Genomic DNA, 18,158 nt, shown 5'->3' with positions numbered 1-18,158 from the left:
CCCACAGAGAAGAGCAATCCCACAGTTCTTCATGGATGCTGGGGTTCTCCTCACCAATTTATTTCTCACTTTCATGGTGAAAGGTATCCCCTCTAGACCCTCCCAGAGCGGGTGAGTTGTTCTTACATGATTAAGACACCTTACCATTCCAATCTCCCTAGGCCTCTGGATCCATTTCTCTGTAATATAGCAAGGCAGGTCTGGTATTTTAACTTCATTTGGGGGGGGGGGGGAGTCACCTTTTGTCCATGCTTCAGCCAACCAACCAAACCCCTAAGGCTACAACAGTGAATCCAGAATCTTTGCTTAGTGGTCCCTATTATCAATAAATTTGGCCTTGTCCAACTTTATGTTCCTTCCACCATTATCCCCCACCTTTAATATCCATTCCCACAAAAATCCCCCAGATTTCTACATGTATAAGTCAAAATAAATCATGTGGTTTTTAGAGTGCAGCACACCTTGTTCTGGGACACACTTTGTAGCTTCCCCTTGAGGGCCTGCGGGGACTTGGGAGTCTACTTATAGGTCTAGAAACAAAGAAGGGTGTTAGGGGTAGTTCCTGAGGAGAATCAGTTGTCTTGCAGGGCAATTACCTCAGGGAAGGTACCATTACAGGGACTTCCCACAAAGCAAGGTTAAATTCTTCAAAGAGGAGTGGAAGGACTGCTTCTACGGGCAAAGACAATGGATTAAAATTAGGCGTTCAGTACCCCATTCCAAATTTAAGGATTACATTCCTTCTCAACCAATGCCCTCATTTTAATAGCAGATACTCTGCTATACATTGTAATTCAGCCACTTTGCAGGATGAGACTTTGGGTTTGGTTTTCAGCAATCTCAGCTCTGCAATTACAGGAGATAAGTTTCTTTAAGGCAGATATAAAAAATTTCAGGTTATTTATGTAGAGTTTGAGCTGGGAATCTGAAGACCTGAGTTCATCCTTTTCTTTTCCCTTTCCCCAGCACAGTTAGTAGCCAGCAGTCAGCAACCAGTCTCATTGTACTTGTTAATTTGACAAAAATGTTTTAAGTCATCAAATATGTGATCATCCCATCCTTATCTTGTATAAATACTTGCAAAGGATGGTGATGTTCTGGGTTTCGCATATTTCTATTGTCACATCACACTATGGGCTATCAGTGCCCTTTTCACTTATTAGTGCCTTTAAATCTAATTAGATTAGAAATGTCATTCCAGGAACATCATAACCAATTCAGAAAACTCATCTTCAAGAATCTGCTTCTCTAGAACCACTCTCAGCACCAAAATTTGAATCAGGCAAGTTTCTCCAGAGATACAGAACCAAGAGAAAAATTTATACATACATCTCTATCTTTAGATTTATCTGTATTTAGATAGACATTTCTATTAGAAATCTATTATTATTTATCTAAATACATAAATATTTATTTTAAGATTGGCTCACAAAATTGTGGGGGCTAGCAACTCTAAAATGTGTTGGGTAGATTGGCAGGTTGGAAATTGGCAGAAATCAATGCTGTAGTCTTGAGGAAGAATTTTTTCTTCTTGAGACACTTCAGTTTAAAATTCAGGTCTTCGGGGTGCCTCGGTGGCTCAGTCAGTTAAGTGTCCGACTTCAGCTCAGGTCATGATCTCATGGTTTGTGGGTTCAGGCACTGTGTCAGGCTCTGGGCTGATAGCTTAGAGCCTGCAGCCTGCTTCAGATTCTGTGTCTCCCTCTCTCTCTGCCCCTCCCCCACTCATTTTCCCTCTCTCTCTCTCTCTCTCTTTCTTCTCTCAAAAATAAATAAACGTTAAAAAAAAAGTCAGGTCTTCAATTGATTGGATGAGGCCCATCCACATTATTGAGGGTAATCTCCTTTACTTAAAGTAAATTGATTGCAGATGTTAACCAGATCTTTAAAATACCATCATAATAACACACAGATTAGTGCTTGATTAAATAACTAGGTGGTATAGCCTAGTCAAGTATATTAACATCACACATAATAAACTTACATTTTTCAACCAAATCTTACTTTCAACTACACCAAAAATCTTTTGAACAAGAATATCTTATGTGCTCCAAAAATGCAGTAAAATTTCAGCAGGAACGCTTTGGCAAGTGTACTGGAGGAACAGTCCTTCCTCCAAGACTGGAGAAACAAAACTTCCATAAACCAATTCTCTCCCACCTCAAAGAATACCATCATCTTTAGGAAGCTATAAGATTGTATCAACATTTACAATTTTTTTATGTTTCAAAAATGTGATCTTCAACTACACAACAGAAATCACACTTTAAAATTATACTTCTGAGAGCTGTCATTTTGGAAACTAATGACTTAAAAAGAGGGATGGTATCTACTGAATCTGTTGCTTACCTTTACTTTGACCAGAAAACTTGCAAGTTACTAGTCCATTTCCTTTCACTGACAAAAGTATAATCCAAACCAGGAGAAATCCAAAGCAGGCTGGATGACTAATGAGCCAAATAATCAAAACAGTGCATAAAGAAGTCTTATAAATGAATTGAAATAAATCTTGTATGTCCTTAAAAAAAAAAAAAAGGATTTTTACAAAACTTTTCTTGGTAATTCACTCATTCAATCATCACCCAAGTATGCCAGGCACTGTTCAAGGCACTTAGGTTAAATCACTGAACAAAATGATGATCCTTGCCTTGTTGGGAGCTCACATTTTAGCAAGTAATGTCTTTATCGAGTTATTTTCTCTCTGAATATAATAACCCAAGCATTGGGAAGAATCAAGAAATTTTCTGAAAATCCATTATGTGCCAGCCAACTTCTAGTTCTGAGCCTGGCCTTTTAGCAGGCAGGGTTTCATTGTTAGCACAGCTTCTGGTCTCTGGAACCAGCTTGCCTGGGTCCAAATCCTAGTTTATTACTTCCTAGCTTCATGACCTTGGCCAAGTTACTCAACCCTCATCTATAAAAAAAATAAATAAATAAAATAAATCATAGCAACTACCCCACTGGATTATGTAAGAATTAAATGAGTTCAAATATGTAAAGCACTTACTCTGGCACACAGAAAATACCAAAATATTTGCTATTATTAATTCAAATTTCAGAAAATCAGACATTACTCAGGCAATAATGGGGGAAAATAACAACAATAGTAACTTTTAAAACATTTTTGTCTGGGCCATTCACTCCTTCCACTACAACTACATTCAAGCGTTCTTCCTCTATTCTCAATTTACTGACTTTAAGTTTTATAAAATTTACAAAATGTGATCTCTATGTATCTCATGCATGACATCAATTCATGGTGGAGTTTGCATGCACACATATTTAAGAGGTTTTTAATCTAATGAAAAAATTCCTTAAAAAGTCAAAATTAGATTCATTTTCCCTAAAATTACAACAGCAATTATCTCAAGAAATTTTAGCATCAGAACCAGTAAATATGGCCATATGATCGCCTAGTTTTAATGCATGGATATGTACATAGTACATTCAATCCCTAGGACCTATACCTTTGCAGTTCTCAACATTCAGGAACTGAAGTTAATTCTCAAAACAGCTCACTCCATACAATTAAAAATACAAGCACAGTCATCTGAAATTGAAGGCTCATTCTCATTTGTTAAAAATAGGCCTCATTCTTGGTCCAAAGTTTATAGAGGGTCAACAACCTCAAAAAAGGTTAATGCCCACAATTTAGAAGTGACTGGATTGGAAAGTACATGCTGCAAATGTTGCCACCCCCAATGCAAAGTCTCAATGTAACTACCTACTGACAAGGCAGGCCAGTAAAATACGTTTTCAAAGTTGCTTTTAAAGGGATCAATTTTGGTAAAGAATTCAAGATGAACTGTAAATCTAATCACGTTTTTATACCCCTAAGATGGGAGTGCTGAGGCACAACAACGTTAAAATGTGCACGCCATCAGTAACTTTAGTTCACAGATACAGTTTTGACCCGAAGTCCCTGGTTGAAAGACCTGAACTATGGAAATCCCAAGTTTCAGTACAGTGGGTGCCTTGGGCTCTCCAGTGGAAGCGTGAGGTGATGGCCAAAGTGAATTTTCTCCCCCAACTATCCCATACCAAAGTCCAACCAACACAGAATAATACCACAATGTTTCTCGAGAATAGGGATGGGCTGCCCCCGCTCCAGAATCTGACAGATGAGAATGGCCTCCTCAGCGGGAGGTATGGCAGGTCTTCCCAAATACAGCGGTAGGGAACGACCTGCCAGTCCCTAAGACGTTGCTCATTTTTAAAGTAACTCCAAGAGCGGCGGCTCCCAGGCCCCTCCCTCAGCCGTCTTCTGACGAAGGGAAGAACAGAAGGCAAAGGGTTAACAAAGCACAAAGCTGAAAAACTATCCCCAAACCGGATTTGCCGAGCCAGGGGCCTAACAGAGAAGGGCGGGGGTGATCTCTTTCGGCCGCCAGGGCTTGTGGGCAGGAGAGTGTGCAGGACCCTGGCCCTGCAGGCGGTTTTCCGGCACGGCCCGAGGAGCGGTGGGCGCCGGGCTGGTGTTGGAGTCACGCCCCAGGCCTTTTCCCTAACATGCACCGAATTGAAGGTGCCCTCTCGACCCCTCCCGCAGTTCCTTTCAGGTCTTGGGCCCGGGCTACCTCTTAGGACGTTGAGGCCACCGCGTTTCCCGCCGCACAGGCCGAAAGACAGCTCCTCTGACGCCACGGCGGTGTCACTCAGGAGAGTGACCTGACCAAACGTGGGTCAAGATGCCGGAACCCACCCGGGTCAGGCAGACTCTCGCCGCTCCCGCCCCGCCGCGCCCCCCCGGGGCCCGCCAGCCGCGCCCACTAACAACGTGCTCGCCACTGCCCGAGCCGCTCCGCGCGTCCCACAGCTGACCCCCACGCGCTGCACGACGGGACTCGTAGTTCCGGCGCAAAGGTCGTACGACGCTCCACTCTCCGCTGAGAGCGACGTCACGTGATCCGTCCACTCCCCGGAAATGGCGTAACAACAACGCGTGGCGCCGACGGTCGCTTCCGCAAACAGAATCGTGGATGGATGTGTAGGTGAGTGTGGCGGCTGGGACGCTGGCTCTTTTTTGAGTTTAGGCCCTCTGCTGCCTTCGTTCTTGAAGGAGGACTCCAACTCTTGACACGCGCTCGCTTCGCGTTAGCCCTGTTCCTTCAGTACTAGTAGCGAGGGATTTATTGTGCACTCAGCCAGGAGCTAAGCGGGCAGTACTTGTAGGAGTTGGCGGGCTCTGTTGCTTCTCCAGACCGAGCGAGCCGGGATCTGGAGAAGCCAGAATTGGAGCCTCAGGCCGCACCTCAGTGGTGCCGAGAAGGCGGGTTGGGGAGGGGTTGTCAGATCCTAAGAAGCGTCTGTAATGAGCGGCGGTTTGGAAATACGGACCCGAGGTTTAATAAGAGCTAGGCCGCGCCAATGACGGAAGAGGGTGAACTTGTCTGAAGATTTCCCTTCTCGCCTCTGTTGCGTCCTCCTAGGCCCCCGAGTTGACCCCCATCTAGCTGGCGGGTCGGGGCGAAACACTTACCTGCTTGAGGTTAAGCCAGGTGGCCCTGGCGCCCTACTCGGTCGTTCTTTGGGAAACTGAAATGACGAAGACATGGCCTGCCTCAGAGGTGTGACTGGAAAGCCAGGTCGAAATGCCTATTTGGATATTTAATAAACTTCCATCTCTATGTCAGTTTACTCAGTACCCTAAGCTCCTTCCTTGAGGATTCTGAGGGGCAGCTTTCTTTAGTTTGGAGTTTATTCATGATTGCACTTTGATGCTCAGTTTCTACTCTTACCTTACCCACCTCTGCGGTTCTTTGAAATTTTATGTTGTTTATTCTGACCTATTGGATTTTTTTTTTTACATCCCTTTCGTAGATATAGAGTTGCCTATAAAATACAATCCACTCTTACTCCTAATACTAATTTTAGGCGCTGATTGCAGCCAGCGATGTTAAATCACATTGGTTTATTGGAATTTAAACCAATTTTTGTTTCCTTAATAGGAAATAAGTGGCAGGGTGGAAAAGATAGGCGTTTGATAATTTTGTGGCCAGTATTGCTACATAATGATTTTAAGTGGTTATTCTGAAAATTACATTTCTGGGTGATTTTTTTTTTCTTTTATTCAGTTCTTCCTAGTTTGGCACGTCTTGGTATTTTGTTACCTACCCCTTGGTTATTGAAAGCTAATATCCCTTGAAACTTTTCCTGGTTTATAGTGACTTGTTTTTACCTATTCCCTTAAGCAACCTCATTTCTTACTCTATTTCTTTACTCAAAAGACCTTTTCCCCCTTCTTCATAATTTTCAGGTTCTGAATTTGCTGAATTTCATGGATTTTTTGACTGTTGCTCTCCCTTATCCATTTGGTTTGAATAATACAGCCTGACATTTTAAAAGTGGTATTTAGGCTGTAAGCTTCTTGAAGACTAACCAAATAGTGCCTTATTGAGATCCTTGTAGTAGGAGTATAGTGAAATTGTCAAATGACTCAATAAATTTCTGACCCAGGGGCGCCTGGGTGGCTCAGTCGGTTAAGTGTCTGATTTTGGCTCAGGTCATGATCTCACTGCTCATGGGTTTCAGCCCCGAGTGTGGCTCTGTGCTAACAACTCAGAGCCTGGAGCCTGCTTTAGATTCTGTGTCTCTGTCTCTCTCTGCCCCTCCCCTGCTCACACTCTGTCTCTCTCTCTCTCTCTCTCTCAAAAATAAACATTAAAAAAACCCTCAAAAAAATAAATTTCTGTCCTATAGTTCACTTATTTCTGTCCCCCTTCCATTTTACACATTGGTCTGTGAACATTTGAAATGGACTTAATAGTCATTAAGTTGCAGGCTGGGTCATGAAACTTCTTGTCCAAAGCTATTTATACTGTCTTTCCTTTCCAATTCTGACACGCATTATGAAATAAGGATTTCAGAAGTTAACTGTAGGTTCCCAGACTTTTCCTGTTCTTGGTGCCCTTAATATCTCTGATTATGTTTCTTAGTTAACCATGAAGGATTACTAATGGGATGTATACACCTGTTAGGTACTCTCAAGCTTTGAAGTCAGATTTGACATTGCCAACTTCATTTCCTGATTCACATTGATTTCCTGTGGTACCACCACAACCTCAGCTTCACAAAGTTCTGATGTCGTTGAAAGGAATGTAGTGTAATCTATTCATTTGAAACCTCTATTTGAAGCTGTATTTGTGATATCTTCCAGATGTCAGATATCATGGTTTCCCTTAAAATTTTAAAATACCCTGCTGTACCTGTACAAGTTTGCTATAGTGTCCAGCTCACAATTTGGGAACCAAGGCTATAAAGTAAAGATCAGAGTAGAAATGAAACTAGTGCTTGTATAATACCCCCACTTCATCTGTCAGTTTCAATGGCAGTAATGACTTTTATGGATAAGATTGTATAAAGTGTTTGGGGATTATAGTTAGTACTTGCATATTAGCATATTCAGAGATTCATTTGTAATATAGACTAGTTAATATTTTCAATATTCTGTCTATAATGAGATTTTTTAACTCGTAGTTGATAACTGAGATTAAATGGCTAGCTTCTGGTTAAAATTGTTTTAAAGTTTCAGCCTTGATGTTTACGAGTAATATCAAACTTTTGCCATTCCAGTGTTAGTTCATGAAGTTTTACCATCTAAGTAATCAAAAATGGAAAATTCTGTAAAAGCAGAGTGTGAAAAGATCTCTCTTGAAGAGGCAAAAGCATCAACAGATTCGGAAACAGAGTCTTCATTCAGTATTAATGAAAACACAACCACTCCTGGGACTGGGCCCTCTGAAAAGGCTCCTATCTGTGGACACGTAGACACACCAAAAAAGAGAAAAATGGAATTTGAAGATGATATTGTAAAGGAAAGTTCTAGTTGTGGGGAAGACACTCCAACCAAGAAAAGAAAACTTGATGCTGAAATTGTTCCAGAGGAAAAAGGTTCTGGTGATGATGAAGGCATTTCAAGGAAAAGAAGAATGGAAACTGATGATTTTCCAAAAGATGAACCTTCTACTGGAGATGGCACACAGAAAAAGAGAAAAATAGAACTTGAGGATGTTCCTGAAAAGCAAAAAGTATGTTGAATGTGTTTTCTTTTACTCATAATGGAATATGTCACATTGGAATGTGGAGAAGCTGTGAGATAATACTGTTTTTTACATAATCTTAAACCTTAAGAATATAAGTTTGTAATTATTTTTTATCTATTTGTAATAGATAATGTCTTAAAAGATAGAGTAGGTTTTTAAGTCTGTAATTTAGTTGCTTTTATTTAGATGAAACTTCTAATTGAGATAATTTTTGTTATTTAAGAACTCTTATTTGACTAGAAACTTGAAAACCAGTTTTTATAGTTTGCTTTTTCTCAGTGTTTTAAAAAACCAGTTGATACATTTTTTTCCTTTTTTGTTAGGTATTCATCACTTTCTTGTGTCCTAAACAGTAGAGATTATGACTTAAGATGATAAATTTCAGTATTACACCCAGCTTTACATTCCTTTCTTTAAAAACATTTCTTTTTAATGTGTTTATTTATTTTTTGAGATAGAGACAGAGCATGAGCAGGGGAGGGGGCAGAGAGAGAGGGAGACACAGAATCTGAAGCAGGCTCCAGGCTCTGAGCTGTCAGCACAGAGCCCAACGCGGGGCTTGAACCCACGGATTGTGAGATCATGACCTGAGCTGAAGTCGGACGCTCAACCGACTGAGCCACCCAGGCACCCCTACATTCCTTTCTTAATGTGATTCTTTAAATGATATTGTTTCTAACTTCTCATTGGTGTAGTACATGCAATTTTAAGGTGGATATTTAGCATGGATATTCTAGAACAAGGAACAGCAAGTTATTTTCATCTGGGAATACCATATTATGAAGGAATCTGAGGCAGAATCTGGATTTGAATAGAAAGAGTACTTCAGTGAATGAGTAAAAATTCTGCCATCAGTCTTGAAAAGTAAGGTGTCAGATAGGCCAGGCATTTGTCGTTGGTGGAGTGTGAATTCTTGTTAACAGAGGGGAGCTTGTATTATAACCACAGTTTTCAAACTTTATTAGCAGCAGAACCTTTTTTTCAAGTGGAAATCTTAAACCTGATATGTAAGATAGGTAAAAGATGAAGCACTTTGGTTGAACGGGGAAATGTGGGAATTTGAAGCCCTTTACCTACCATAGCATTTTTGCAAAATGCTTAGTATCAGGTAAGGAGCACAAACTGAAACTTTGGAGTTAGATGAAGAGAAAAAAAAAAAAAACAAAACAAAACCACAAAAACAAAACCATTGACATGAATACAGCTTATTGAGTTCTAATTCCTTTGTATTATTTAATGCTTATGTGAGTTTTAGGATAATATAACTTATTCCTATTTTATTCTTTTATAGGAACCCCATCCACTGATGGACATTTATTGAATTGAATAAATCAGAACTCTGGAAGAGTACTGGTTTTATTAAGACATTGACACCAAAATTATACAGATGAAAGATCAAGATGAAAATTTTAAACCAAGAGATGTTTTTAAATACAGGAAACAGGGGAGAACAAATCTTACGTATGATTATAATTAGTAGGATTATGTGGTCAATGTCATTGCTTTTTGAAGTTTACCAATTTTATTAGTATTTTATCCTTATATAGGTCAGATGCTCTTTTAAGGCTTATTTTTGCCATGTTCTGATCCTTAATTTTATTCCATTCTCTTATTTTCAGAACTTAGAAGAGGGACACAGTTCAGCAGTGGCTGCCCACTACAATGAACTTCAGGAAGTTGGTTTGGAGAAGCGTAGCCAAAGTCGTATTTTTTACCTCAGAAACTTTAATAATTGGATGAAAAGCGTCCTCATTGGTATATATGATTGATTTTTTATTTATAGTTTGGAATTTTTTATTTTAGCTTATGTCTCGGTTTTTTGTTTTTTTTTTTTTTCTTTCCAAATGGTTATACATTAAACTACTTGGTCTTTCATTCCTATTCATTTAATTATCCAACCTTGACTTGGTAAAATTGGAGCAAAAATGAAAACTAGGCCTTTAAGATACATTTTTTTCATATTTACTTTTAGAGTAAATAAGATATTGCTGACTGTTTAATTGATATTAAGTTCATAAGTTAACCAGGCTTTCAAAAGGCAGTATGCTCCTTTTATACTAAGAATTAAGGTTACCTAGTGCTATTAAGTAATTATTCTATGTTACTCTAATAGTTTTGGGGCAGTGACTCATTGTTGGATTAAGCATTCAGCTTCTATTAAGTCAAGAAAATGGGCATTGTCATGATTTTTCATCTCTAGGCCTTTAATGAGTTGGTAAAGATGGTGGTATCACCACATATGTGGTAATTTTTTATTGAACTTACACAGTGTCTGGGGAAAAGTAAAGTTTACTTTGAGGCTTGATAAAGACATCCAACTTTTTGGAGCCAGCCAGCATTTTATTTATGGAAACTCATCTTTAAAATTAAAATGTGGGGTGCCTGGGTGGCTCAGTCGGTTAAGTGTCCGACTCTTGATTTTGGCTGAGGTTGTAATCTCGAAGTTCATGGGATCCAGCTCTACACCTGCTTGGGATTCTCTCTCTCTGTCTTTCTGCCCCTCCCCTGCTCATGTGCATGCTCTCTCAAAATAAAAAAAACATTAAAAAAAATTAAAATGCAAATCATTGGAGAAATATGATTCAGAACATATTTATTGCTCTATATATTTAACATATTAAGTAGATTCTTAGGTGAGTTTAGAGAATTTTTAAAAGCCAGTGTGTTTTGAAGTTTTTCACAGTAAGATTTTGGTGTTTTTTTTTTATTTATTTAAAAGCCAGCCTCAGGAAAAGTGAGAATGCTTTTGTGATGACACTGGAAAGAATGAAGTGCTAATTATGGAGACTTTTTAGTAGTTTTGATGATAATTTACTAATTTTTATTTTACTTATTTTAAAGATTTTATTGTTTTAGTAATCTCTAAATCCAATGTGGGGCTTGAACTCACAACCCTTAGGTCAAAAGTCACATGCTTTACTGACCGAGTCAGCAAGGCATCCTAGTAATTTACTAATTTTTAAAGATACCTTATTCATTCTGAATAGTTATTAGGAGTGGGAACTAGGCTCATTATTTCGAACACATATTAATATTTTCTATCTCACTTTTGTTTTTCATACTCGTTTTATTACAGAAATATGACTTATTTGTCTCTGCTAGTTTTCAGCTAGGGTAATTAAATGTTGCCTCCCAATTCCTCCCCGCCCCACCCCCCTTTTTAAGGTTAGTATTATGGCATTTTTAGTCTATACTTTTAAGGTAATCTTTGAACCCTAATTCTCATTTCTTTTCAGTTTTTCTTTTCCATTCCTCATCATCATCAGTAACATAGATAGCTTCTTGGGTATTTTTTCTGATGTGTCATTTGTTCTTGTATTATTCATTGAATAAATGTTTTTAAGTTCATCTGTATTTTTTACATCGTAGTATTATTTTTATAATCAGGGGAACAGGTCATTTTCAAAAAGTCATAAGTCAGATTTAACAAATTTTTTCTCCCTGCATATTCATGCTATTCTTTCTTCCTTCAACAACTCTCTCATTGGGTGCTTTGCTATCTGCACCTGTCTTTCTGATTCTTTTGCAACAGTGTGGTCTGTGCCAAGTTCTGTCTCTGGCTTTTTCCTTTCTCTTTTCAAACACCCATTCTTTGTCATTCATTTATTATGCTATTTAAGTTTTCTAGGAGAAAATTAAATATAGAACACTGTGCTTCTGTCAAAGTTACTTTAACATCCTATGGACAGTGAAAGGCAGAAATATTTACACAGAGTATTTTAGCAGTCACAGTAGTACACACATGAAATAGGAACTGTTAAACTCAGAATAATAAGGACAAGAAGAGTAGATCTAGGATTCAGCATTGTATCAGGTTTTTGAATTGCTGAATACTTCAGTTTTTTAAGAATATTAATAGGCCTTTAACTGATATTTGAACCATTTGGCTATTGATACATTGGACCATACTGATACTATTTGTTGGTTATTAATGTGATTTGGTAGATTGGGATGAAAGATTTTTTAGGGTGGTTTAAGAATTCTGATGATACTGGGGCACTGGGGTGGCTCAATTGGTTAAGTGTCCGACTTCAGCTCAGGTCATCACCTCACAGTTCGTGAGTTCGAGCCCTGTGTTGGGCTCTGTGCTGACAGCTTGAAGCCTGGAGCCTGCTTCAGATTCTGTGTCTCCCTCTGTCTCTCCTCCGCTTGCACCCTGTCTCTCTCTTTCTCTCTCAAAAGTAAATTAAAACGTTTAAAAAAAATTAAAAAAAAAGAACTCTGATAGTAAAGTTAAGAGGTATGTATAGTTTTTGGATTTATATTTGTTATATTTGTTTTGGTGGTAAGCCTGACACCTTTTTTGAAAATCAAGCACTCTATGACCCCATAATTACTTTGATTTACATAGGTATATTATAAGCTAAACATTTAGCTTTCGGAAAGAGAAAACTATAAAAATTACGAGTAGGTTTTTTCCTTATCATGAGCAAGTGTTGGATTTTCTTGTATTAATTAGAATTTAAAATGTCTGCTATTCAGTGTTGAATCAAGTTCTAAGAGTAACCTTCAAAAACCTGTCTTAACTTTCTAAAATACCAGACACATACTCTTTTATTTTTAATGCTAGAGGATGAACTTAACTAACTCTTAGTCATATTTTGAAATGTTTACCAAAAGTTATGAATTATATAAATGAATGTTTAATAGTTTATAGTAAATGTCAGGCAGAAGTTAGTAGGTTTTTAGGGCAGTTGATGCTGTAGTAAAAATGGAGGAAAGATCATTTCTTATGACTTATTTCTTTTAGGGGAATTTTTAGAAAAGGTACGACAGAAAAAAAAACGTGATATCACTGTTTTGGACCTGGGATGTGGCAAAGGTGGAGATTTGCTCAAGTGGAAAAAGGGAAGAATTAATAAGCTAGTTTGTACAGGTAATGTAAATAATGACGTGGGGAAGAATAATTCGTAATCAGTCAGGTAAATGGAAAATGAGCAGGATCTCATTATCACATGATACTAAAAGATCTTATAAGAAGATATCTGAAGCTGGGTGTGAGATGGGTGTTTTTTAAAAATGAATTATGAGACTTTACTAATGGTATTATGCAGTATAGTTAATAAGCCTGGTATAACTTGTCCTCCCTAAAAGGAAGGAAGTAATCAAAGAGTCATGTCTAAAACACAAACATGAAAAGACTTCCACTGGCCAAAGATAGGACAATTTCATCATCAAAAAGAATAGTGATTACAGTAGATTGAAACACCAAATGGGAAAACCCCCCCCCCAAACCCTCAGTATTCACCCTTCGAGGTTGCTATAGGAAACTTACTCATCATTCTGAAATTCATAAATTAAGGGGTGGGGGCTGAGTATGTATCTTCCTTACCTTATGTGAACTGTATTTCAAAGTAACCAAATGGTTGACAAAGAAAATTCCTCTTAACTAAAAACTCCTAATGAATAAATGCAGGAGGAATGATGAAAATCACTATTTTCCACCCTCAATGAAATAATAAATCTAAGCAACAATCATAGAAGTTGCTAAATCTATTAGGTGAAAAGTTGATAGGAATTTAATAACTGAATGAATCAAGCTCCTGAACCCACTGGTCAGTCTTAACACTGAAGTAGGACAAGCAGATGTTATGTTCTTCCAGTGCAATGAAATGTACAGCACCATCTATATAAAGTTACCTATTTTGACACTTCCCAAATTTTTGGTTTTATGAGTGCCATACACCTTTATTTTTAAGATTGAGGATGAGAAAACTTTTGTGTATGTGCCTGTATCTATTGATTATAGAAATTAAAACTGAGAATTTAAAGAATATTTTTCATCAATAAAAAATAAAGTTTAGTGACAAGACTAAAAATATTTTAGTCTTTAAAAATATTTTTCCAAATCCCTTTAGAGTATAGAAAAACAGGAGACAACTAGATTTTCATACCTGTTTCTGCATTCATTGTGTTTTGATGTGTTATTTTATTTGATGAATAGTTGTAGTGAAGGAGTATTTTAACACTTTTCAGATAATTGAGCATATTCATCTTTGATATTATATCAAAACTCAACAGATAGGGGCGCCTGGGTGGCTCAGCCGGTTAAGCGTCCGACTTCAGCTCAGGTCACGATCTCGCAGTCCGTGAGTTCGATCCCTGCGTCGGGCTCTGTGCTGACAGCTCAGAGCCTGGAGCCTGTTTCAGATTCTGTGTCTCCCTCTCTCTGACCCTCCCCTGTTCATGCTCCGTCTCTCTCTGTCTCAAAAATAAATAAAAACGTTAAAAAAAAAAAAAAACTCAAGAGATAGTAGTTCCTTACAGACAGTTATAATGTGGCATCTGAATCTGTATCAATGAACTTTTTATATTCTGTTACATTTAAATCCATTGGTCTGTCTTGCGCTTTGAATGGATCTTTTCCCTGTAAGATTTTGTAATATTTGGAAAATAATGTTCACTAAAGGCATGCAGATCTTCTAAATGTTGACATCAAGAAATCACATTTTTTTTAATGTTACCATCAATCAGAAAAGTTTAAGTATTGGGAAGATGCCCAGCCTGTGGTGGTAGATAGAAGTGTTTCAGATTGTAATTTTCACTTGAAATCTCAAGTTTTATCATGGGTAACAAATACTGTCCTTTGTTTTCCTTGCAGTGGAGGTTCACTTTGTTCATTTTCAAAAAATGTCTGCCAAATCACCAAGTCTAAATAACCGGTTTATCTGTCACTGGTTCTTTCAAGTGAAAACAATTTTCTATGAAAAAAGTGTCCAGTACAGCTCACAACACAGTCACACTGGTCCTGTTCAAACTTTGTTAGGTAGCACAGATATTCTGTTACTTTCCATTTCATCACACAGAATATTGAAAAAGAGCTGAGCTTTATCAAGAGCATTCTTAAATGAAATTAGGTTTTGGGGTTTTTTTGTCCATGCTAGTTTGTAGTGGTGAAGAAGATATTAAGTATTACGTGTACCATTTGGTGCTCCTACCTTGTATTCATGATAAGGCACCAGCATTTTACTTTTCATTGCTTTTGCACCATCAGTGCAAATCTCAACATGGAAAAAGCAAATAACAAACTTGATATTTTCTGAGCTGGGCATGTAGTTTAGGTTTTATAATTCAAATTGGAGTCTAAATTTTCTACTTTTAACTTGGAATAAGCATTTAAAAATAATGACAGGACGTTTCTGTTGTCAGTATCTATTGAGAAAGCTTTTAATCCTTTTAAAAAGTAATAGGATATTTGCATTTGAACAGAGACTTTCTTTTGTTTTGAAGAAAATAGAACCTCCTTGCTTTTACTAAGGTTCAGTTTGGATTAATGTGTAGATTTGTTCCATCTTTGCATTTACATTTTATTTCTTTAGGTCTTTGCCAGTTACTAATGTCTGTCCCTTTCCGCCTTGCAGATATCGCTGATGTTTCTGTCAAACAGTGTCAGCAGCGGTATGAGGACATGAAAAATCGTTGTCGTGACAATGAATATATTTTCAACGCAGAATTTATAACTGCTGATTGTTCAAAGGTACAGAATTTTTTTAATTTGTCTATTTATTTATTTTATTTATTTATTTTTAGAGGTGGGGGTAGTGGCAGAGGTGGAGAGAGAGAAAGAAAGAAAGGGAAAGGAAGGAAAGAAAGAAAGAGGGAAAGAAAAAAAGAAAGAAAGTAAGTCAGTCCCAAGCAGGCTGCATGCTGTCAGCACAAGTCCCAGTGCAGGGCTCCATCCCGCGACCTTGTGATTATGACCTGAGCCAAAATCAAGAGTCAGATGCTCAACTAGGTACCCTTGTCAATTTACGTTGTATATTTTTCCTTTGGATAAATGATGTGTTTTAAAAATCAGTTCATTCTTTTAAAATGTGCTTTGAAACATTAAAAATCTCAAGACATGCATTTTCAGTTTCAACTGGAAATTCTGTTAATGGTAAATTTTCTTAAATGACCCACTGAGTATTTCTGGGAACTTTTTGCTTTTAATAATTTGAACTCTTGAAATCACTTGTTGCTTTTCCATTCAGACAAGACTTATTTTCCGGTATTTTGAAAAAGAACTGAACTTATGTTTTGTTTACAGTATAATTTATTAGGGTAGTTTCCCAGCATATCAGAGTTTGGTGCTTTCCACCTTCCACCTGTTTCTGAATTTCCTAACAACTATGAAGTTTAAGAACTACAGTGGCACTTGAATAGTGAAAGTCTCACCTTGACCTTTAATGCTTTGTCTGACTCATTTGCTCATTAAACTATTATAGCTATCTTTAATCCTATACGTTTTGTTTGCAGTTGTGAAAGTGAAGTGGAAAAGTGGTAGTATACTGCTAGAATGTCAGAAACCTTTAAAAACACTTCTGCATGTTTATAAAGTATCCCAAAGGCCAGCTTTATGTTTTTTAAACATACTGTTAAAGTTACTGTTCAACATCATTTTACTTTAGCTTTTAAGTAAACCAGATAAAAACATCAACTCTTTTAAATGTCATACTTGGTTGATAAGTTTTTAAACATGATTTCAGAATCCCTAGTTTTTAATTACTTTATTGAAGGAAAAGATCATTTTATTGTGGGCCTTATTATACATAATGAGAGAAAAGATAGGTGGTTGGGAGGGGCATGTCTACTTTTGTTTTAAGGACTCTAATTCTGGGATGCCTGGGTGGCTCAGTCGTTAAGCGACCAACTTCACCTTGGGTCATGATCTCACGGTTGGTGAGTTCGAGCCCCCCCCATTGGGCTCTGGGCTGGCAGCTCAGAGCCTGGAGCCTGTTTCGGATTCTGTGTCTCCCTTCTCTCTCTGCCCCTCCCCTGCTCATGCTCTGTTTCTGTCTCAAAAATAAAAAATAAACATTAAAAAAATTAAAAAAAAAAAAAAGGACCCCAGTTCTACAAATTATGTTACTAAAAATTTTTTTATGTTGCAGTTAACTTCAAAATCTTGACCCATTGTATTTTATTTATTTTTTAATATATTTTTTTTAATGTTTATTCACTTTTTGAGAGACAGAAACAGAGTGTGAGCAGGGTAGGGGCAGGGAGAGAGAGGGAGACATAGAATCCGAAGCAGGCTCTAGGCTCTGAGCTGTCAGCACAGAGCCCAACACGGGGCTTGAACTCACGAACTGTAAGATCATGACCTGAGACGAAGTCAGATGCTTAGCCAATTGAGCCACCCAGGTGCCCTGTTGACCTGTTTTAATTTTTAATTTGTTTCAGGAACTTCTAATTGACAAATTTCGTGACCCAGAAATGTGCTTTGATATCTGCAGTTGTCAGTTTGTCTGTCACTACTCATTTGAGTCCTATGAGCAGGCTGACATGATGCTCAGAAATGCTTGTGAGAGACTGAACCCTGGAGGCTATTTTATTGGTACCACTCCCAATAGCTTTGAACTGATGTAAGTACTTTTGATACATGGCTTATAAGCTACTCAGAGTTAAGGTTTTTTTTTCCCTTATGTTTATTTATTTTGAGAGAGGGGGAGAGAGAGAGAGAATGTGTGCACAAACGGGGAGGGGCAGAGAGAGAGGAGAGCCCTACCAGGGGTCAATCTCATGAACTGTGATAAGGGCTGAGCACTTTGATAATGTATTTGAGTAGATACTCAACATTTAAGGTCAAAAGATAGATATACAGATGGATCTTTAAAACATTTTTATGTATAAATTGGAGACCGATGCTATATCCAGCCAGAGGTTATAGTGCTAGACAAACTCCGGATCAGATAAACAAAGACTTACCCAGGAGTCATGAGTGGTGAAACCAATTTCTAGCCTAATTTTATGAGTGAAATTGTTCATTATCTTTTACTTTATTGCTTCTTAAGAGTAGCTGAAATCCAATTAAAAATCCGGTAGTTTTTTCATATGCATAATCTGATCAAAATAAGTCTAAGCTAATAACAACTTTAATCTTTTTATTTTGTTTTGGGGATAACCTTTAACAGAAGACGCCTTGAAGTTTCAGAAACAGAATCATTTGGAAATGAGATATATACTGTGAAATTTCAGAAGAAAGGAGATTATCCTTTATTTGGCTGCAAATATGACTTCAACTTGGAAGGTGTTGTGGATGTCCCTGAATTCTTGGTCTATTTTCCATTGCTAAATGAGTAAGAATGTCATTAATCTGTTATTCTTCTCTTTTTGCCTTAAGAGTGAAAAAAA

At 37.7% G+C, this 18,158-nt stretch overlaps 2 protein-coding genes across 3 annotated transcripts in view; one reads left to right on the top strand and one right to left on the bottom strand.

Moving 5' to 3' along the window:
- FAM210A (family with sequence similarity 210 member A) overlaps window positions 1–4,700 on the bottom strand; it is a 29,249-nt gene extending 24,549 nt beyond the window's left edge. The window contains exons 1-2 of one of the 2 annotated variants that reach the window (XM_047090350.1): window positions 4,578–4,700; window positions 2,350–2,518 (exon numbers count right to left, since the gene is read on the bottom strand). The gene's annotated coding sequence lies outside the window, so the exon portion shown is untranslated. The remainder of the gene's footprint in view (window positions 1–2,349; window positions 2,519–4,577) is intronic. The other variant, XM_047090352.1, reaches the window with a different exon arrangement.
- A 268-nt stretch (window positions 4,701–4,968) lies between these two features.
- Window positions 4,969–18,158, top strand: part of RNMT (RNA guanine-7 methyltransferase) — a 35,256-nt gene continuing 22,066 nt past the window's right edge. The window contains exons 1-7 of the mRNA XM_047090272.1: window positions 4,969–4,991; window positions 7,573–8,027; window positions 9,662–9,797; window positions 12,793–12,918; window positions 15,404–15,519; window positions 17,208–17,389; window positions 17,939–18,103. Of these exons, the coding sequence (XP_046946228.1) occupies window positions 7,611–8,027; window positions 9,662–9,797; window positions 12,793–12,918; window positions 15,404–15,519; window positions 17,208–17,389; window positions 17,939–18,103 (1,142 nt within the window). The 5' untranslated portion in view covers window positions 4,969–4,991; window positions 7,573–7,610. The remainder of the gene's footprint in view (window positions 4,992–7,572; window positions 8,028–9,661; window positions 9,798–12,792; window positions 12,919–15,403; window positions 15,520–17,207; window positions 17,390–17,938; window positions 18,104–18,158) is intronic.

This window comes from Lynx rufus, unplaced genomic scaffold (assembly GCF_022079265.1).
Source record: "Lynx rufus isolate CCGP_SWC_20201006 ecotype Redwood Valley unplaced genomic scaffold, mLynRuf1.p SCAF_29, whole genome shotgun sequence".
Taxonomy (NCBI): Eukaryota; Metazoa; Chordata; class Mammalia; order Carnivora; family Felidae; genus Lynx; species Lynx rufus.
Note: the sequence above shows the minus strand (reverse complement) of the source record. Positions and strands in the feature narration are given on the sequence as shown.